Source organism: Cetorhinus maximus, unplaced genomic scaffold (assembly GCF_964194155.1).
Source record: "Cetorhinus maximus unplaced genomic scaffold, sCetMax3.hap1.1 HAP1_SCAFFOLD_2754, whole genome shotgun sequence".
NCBI classification, from domain to species: Eukaryota; Metazoa; Chordata; class Chondrichthyes; order Lamniformes; family Cetorhinidae; genus Cetorhinus; species Cetorhinus maximus.
Genome location: NW_027598686.1, coordinates 31,045 through 37,184, shown reverse-complemented (window position 1 = coordinate 37,184; position 6,140 = coordinate 31,045). Strand labels below are relative to the sequence as shown.

The window sequence follows — 6,140 nt, the reverse complement described above, 5'->3', positions numbered from 1 at the left end:
TCCATTTCTCTTCTGTTTCTGAGTTTATATTGACCATCAAATTCTGCAGCATTTTTACTTCCCATAGTTCATTCTGCACACCCTGAAACACTAACTCTTTTTCTCTCCCCACAGTTACTGCCTGACCTGCTGAGAATTTCCATCATTTTCTCTTTTTGTTTCAGATTTCCAGTAGCTGCAGTATTTTGCTATTATTTTATTGCAGGCGTTGTTCACAGAACTGAATCTGGAAACACAGACGGACCAGTTAAGAGCCGGTTTTTGCAGGGTAGACATTGATGGCTGAAGTTGGTCCCTGGCCTCCAGTGTTGGTCCTTTTTCATTGAGTCATAGAATCATTGAATGGTTACAATACAGCCAGAGGCCATTTAGCCTATCATGCCCATGCTGGCTCTCTGTAAGAGCAAGAGTTAGTCCCACTCCCTGACCTTTCACTAACAAGACTAGCAGCAGATATTACCCATCCCCACTTACCTGTGGAGAAGATGATGTTTGACCTTCTTGAACCACTGCAGTCTGTGTGGTGAAGGTGCTCCCACAATGTTACAGGCTATTCACCCAGTGATGATGAAGGAACAGTGATATATGCTGAAATCAACAACAACAATGTGTATTTATATAGTGCCTTTCATGTAATAGAACATTCCAATGTGTGTTCACAGGAGTGTTATACAGCAACATTTGACACGAAACCCACATAAGGAGCTGTTAGGGCATTTGACCAATAGTTTGGTCAAACAGATAGTTTTTAAGGAGTCTCTTAAAGGAGGAAAGTGAGGTAGAGAGACAGAGAGGTTTAGGGAGGAAATTCCACAGCTTTTGGCTTTGGCAGTTCGACCACCAAAGGTGGAGCAATTAAAATCGGGAATGTTCAGGATGTCAGAATCAGTGGAGCGCAAATATCTCAGAGGGTTGTGAGGCTGGAGGAGATTACACAGATAGGGAGGGGCCATGGAGGTAATTGAAAATAAGGATGAGGAATTTAAAGTTTAGGTGCTTCTTAACCCAGAGCCTTTGTAGGTCAGTGAGCACAGGGCTGATGGGTGAACAAGGCTTGGTGCGAGTAAGCACACGGACAGCAGCGTTTTGGGTGATCTCAAGATTACAGGGAGGTTGAATGTAGGAGGCCGGTCAGGATTGTTAAGTCTAGAGGTGACAAAAGAATGGATGAGAGTTTCAGGAAAGGATGAGCAGTGAGTCGGGCAGTGTCGGGCGATGTTACTGAGTTGGGAATGGGCGGCCTTGGTGATGATGCATATATGTGGTTTGAAGCTAATTTTTGGGTGAACTATGACCCAGTGGTTGTGAACAGACTGGTTTGGCCCCAGACAGTTACCAGGGAGAGGGATGGAGTCGGTGGCCAGGAAGTGGAGTTTGTAGTGGGAACTGAAGACAATGGCTTTGGTCTTCCCAATACTTAAGTGGAGGAAATTTCTGTTTGTCCAGTACTGGATGTCAGACAAATCAGGATGGTGTGTGAGTTGAAAGGGAACTTGGAGGTGATGGTGTTCACACACACCTCCCAGCCTGGCCCTTCTAGGTGGTGGAGGTTCAGAGTTTTGATTTTCTGTCAAAATTCTGGTTGAGTTGTAATCCCTCTTTTTCAACCCTTCCCTCTCCCACCCCGACCCTTCTCTCTCTTCCTGTCTTCTCCCATCTAGGCCGGTGCCTTGTGTAGGCCCAGACTGGGTGGCAGGTTCCCTTCCCTGAAGGACATAAATGAACCAGTTGGGTTTTTATGACAATCCAGCAGTTTTCATGGTCACTTTTTCCTGGTGCCGGCCCCACTAATTACCAGATTCATTCAGCTCAATTTCACAACCTGTTTTTGTGGGTTCTCTCTCACTCCCTTTTCTCTGTTTTAAATCAATTTCACAGGGTATTAGAAGGGGAGGATTTGCAGTTGGGAAACTGAAACCAAACATCACATCAGGATCTGACAGAGTTGCCCAGCTTATCGTCACCCAAATATCATCGGAAGTTGAACATGGAAGGAAAAAGCACCGTTCACAGTGGGGAGAAACCGTACACGTGTTCTGTGTGTGGACGAGGCTTCAACCGATCATCTAATCTGTTGAAACATAAATGCAGTCAGAACAGGGAGAAACCGTGGAAATGTGGGGACTGTGGGAAGGGATTTAATTACCCATCAGAGCTGGAAAATCATCAACGAATTCACACTGGGGAGAGGCCGTTCACCTGCCCTGAGTGTAGGAAAGGATTTACTTGTTCGTCCAGTCTGCTGAAACATTGGCGAGTTCACACTGGGGAGAGGCCGTTCACCTGCTCCGAGTGTGGGAAGGGATTTGCTCGCTCATCCACCCTGCTGACACACCAGCGAGTTCACACTGACGAGAGACCTTTCAAATGCCCAGACTGCGGGAAGTGCTTTAAAAGTCCCCGGGAACTGACTGCCCATCAACGTGTTCACACTGACGAGAGGCCATTCAGGTGCTCTCACTGTGGGACTGGGTTCAAGACATTATTTAACCTCACTGTACACCAGCGAATTCACAATGGGGAGAGCCCATTCACCTGCTCCAAGTGTGGGAAGGGATTTGCTAACAGATCCACCCTGCTGAATCACCAGAGTATTCACACTGACGAGAGACCTTTCAAATGTCCAGACTGTGGGAAGTGCTTTAAAAGTTCCGGGGACCTGATGATCCATCAACGTGTTCACACCGATGAGAGACCGTTCAGGTGCTCTCACTGCGGGACTGGGTTCAGACAATCATCTCAACTCATTGTACACCAGCGAATTCACAATGGGGAGAGACTATTCACCTGCTCAGAGTGTGGGATGGGATTCACTCGCTTATCCATCCTGTTGACACACCAGCGCACTCACACTGGGGAGAGGCCATTCACCTGCTCAGAGTGTGGGAGGGGATTCACAACCACATCCTCCCTGCTGAGACACCGGCGAGTTCACACTGGGGAGAGGCCATTCAGCTGCCCCGAGTGTGGGAGGGGATTCACAACCACATCCTCCCTGCTGAGACACCGGCGAGTTCACACTGGGAGAGGCCATTCACCTGCCCCGAGTGTGGGAGGGGATTCATAACCTCATCCAAACTGCTGAAACATCAGCGAGTTCACAAGTGATTGGGTTTTTCTGTTAATCGCATCCAGGACTGAACTGTGTCCATTTGGTCTGTTTCTGCTGATGTTAATAAACTCGAGTCCAATTGTAGGGGTTAATATTCTGGATAAAGTCAAATAAATCAGCTTTGTGTTAAACTTGCATCGTGTTGAGTCTTTCTAATATCTCTAACACAAATTAGTTCCTTTTGAAGTGCTCTCCCTCTCTTCTGTCTCCTTCATCCACACCTCCAACAACAAGTGTGAGGAGCTCATAGATCGTCTTTGTCACTACGATTGAGACAATCCGATCAGCTGCTTTCCTCTTTCCACTGGCCCACTGGGCCAAACTCTTTCTAAAGCTCCCCCCTGCCCCTTGCCCTGAACCTGTTTTTCTCCCTCTTGCTCTCTCAGAGCTCATCTTGTCAATGAGACCTGCCTTCTGCTGCCTTGACCCTATTCTCACGAAACTGCTGACCATCCATTTTCTCCAAGTTAGCTGATATTGTTAACGGTTCTTTCTCTTATCTGTCCCTCTTGCCTTAAAATCCACCACCATCACCCTCCTGAGAAGAAACAAACCTTTATCCCACCATCTTTACAAACTACCACCCCATCTCCAAACTCCCTTTTCTCTACAAAGTCCTTGAACTTGGTGTCTCCCAAGAATCTATCCTTGGCCCCTCCTATTTCTCATCTACCCGCTGCCACTAGGCAACATCATCCAAAAGCACCATGTTAGTTTTCACATGTACACTGACAACGCCCAGCTCTACCTCACCACCATCCCTCTTCATTCCTCCACTGTTACTAAATTATTAAACTGCTTATCCGACACCAAGTACTGAATGAGCAGGAATTTTCTCCAATCAAAATTTGGGAAAACCAAAGCCATTGTCTTCAGTCACCACTTCGAATTGTCAAGGAACTATCAGATTTTTTCTGATATTATTGTGGGATATTGTAAAGCAAGCTTATGTTTCAGTGTGTGTGGCTAATTTAATTAACTAAAGACAATTAGACTGCAAGTTTTAAATTATCAAAGGAGTGAGGTGTAAAAGAAGCATTTGAAATGGGGATGAGTGAGCTGGAATGAGGTCTCAGTGGATAAGGTGTGAAGGTAATTTACATGTTTAGATAAAGAAGGAGTTGTTTGATTTTCAAAGGGATGGTGTAATGTCTACAACTGACAAGATAAGTCAGGCAAAGTGATTGCATTTGTTTTTCCCAAAAGCGCTGGCCATAATAACAACATGAAAGATTTTTGTATTCTGGGAAAAGTAACTTCGAAAGACAAAGAAAACAATGGGATTTACAAATCAAAAGGTATAAAATATATTTAAAGAAGGATTGAAGGTTGTGTGGGGTATGGCCATGTGAGATCTTGAAAGGTGCAACGTGTGAAACAGACTTGTGGGGGTGGGGTGGGGGGGGGTGGTGGGGGGGTGGGGGAAGCCTCTAGCTACCCTCCAGACGTTTGCTGTTCCAGTAACCAAGGTTGTGTTAAAGGCCTTTGGAATTTCACTGTCGAGTGGGTGCTTGTGGTAATAGTACTGAATGTCTTTATAAATTGGGAATCTATTTGGGCTGTTGCCTTAAAGGAAGTGTGTAGTTGGTAGTCTGGTTAAGTATGAATTTTGCGAAATGCTATAAGATTAAGTAACTGTGTAACTGTGATTTTGTGTGTGTGTGTGTTTAAGTTTTTTCTTCTTTTGTTAATAAATACTTTAAATTAATCTTTAAAATCTCTGAAGGTGGCCGTGGACTCATTACTTCTGACTTCAGTGCACAAGCCTCCTTGTAATAAATGCAAATAGAAAAATCATTGTGATAGTTTGGCCAAGTCTCCCTTGTGGATTTGATCAGCCTGGAAAATTCTGTTCCATAACGGCCGTGTGCATCCCTCTCCCTGGGAACTGTCTGAGGCTCAGCCACACTGTTCACAATCCTGGTGTCAGATTTAACCCCAAGATAAGTTTCTGACCACATATCCGCACCATCACTAACACCAGATATTTTAATCTCCATAATGTCGCCTGTCTCCACCCCACCCCAGCTCACATGGGACACTTGCCTTTATTAATCGAGACACAGAATATAAGAGCAGGGAGGTTATGTTGGAGTGTATACAATGTGAGTTAGGCCACAGCTGGAGTCCTGTGTGCAATTCTAGTCACCAAACTATAGGAAGGATGTGATTGCACTGGAGAGGGTGCAGGGGGGATTCACCAGGATGTCGCCTGGGCTGGAGCGTTTCAGCTATGAAGAGAAACTGGATAGGCGAGGGTTGTTTTCCTTCGAGCAGAGAAGGCTGAGGGGGGACCTGATAGAGGTGTACAAAATAATGAGGGGCATAGATCGGGTAGATAGGAAGAAACATTTCCCCTTAGAGGTGGTGTCAATAACCATGGGGCATAAATTGAAAATAAAGGGCAGGGGATTTGAGGAACCAGCAAGATCCCACAACTAATCTGATAATGAGCAGATAATCTGTATTTGTGATGTTGATTTGAGTGTGGAAGGGGATGTGTAAAGAGCTGGTCATTGTATAGAGATGTGAACCAAGGAAATGGTACCTGTGTGTAATAGTGACACAGCCTTGTGTTCACACTCAGAACAATACACAGATATCCTTGTGGTTATGGTTTGAACAGGGCCAGATGACGAATGTGGTGAACAAGTTAAATATAAATATCTCCAGTGTAGCTGCAGCTTCTTAGATCAGAGCTGGGGGGAAGAGAGCTCCGAATCCACTGCATTATCTTCCCATGGAGAGGTTGTGCAGTCAGTAGTTTAGTGGGAATAGTGTCAATGGAGCAGGAGGTGTGTCTCATGGACAAGATGAGCTCTGAGAGGGCATGAGGGGAGGTGGGAGAGAAACTAGAAGAAGATGTGAGTTCAGATCTCGGTATAAGGGGAACGTTAGGGGAGGTTTGGCCCAGTAGGTTAGGGGAAGGGAGGGAAACAACAGAGGCAGCTGGTTGGATTGTCTCAATTTTAGTGACAAAGAAGACCATGAGCTGCTCCTCCATGAGCACTTGTTGGGGGTGAGGATG

The 6,140-nt window shown here is 45.6% G+C and overlaps 1 protein-coding gene across 1 annotated transcript; it reads left to right on the top strand.

Annotated features, from left to right (window-relative positions):
• Positions 1-301: 301 nt before the first annotated feature.
• On the top strand, positions 302-3,240 carry LOC144677606 (uncharacterized). Its single transcript, XM_078537646.1, has one exon. It carries the CDS (start codon positions 1,988-1,990, stop codon positions 3,065-3,067), a length of 1,080 nt encoding a protein of 359 aa, XP_078393772.1. The 5' UTR covers positions 302-1,987; the 3' UTR covers positions 3,068-3,240.
• Positions 3,241-6,140: the final 2,900 nt, after the last annotated feature.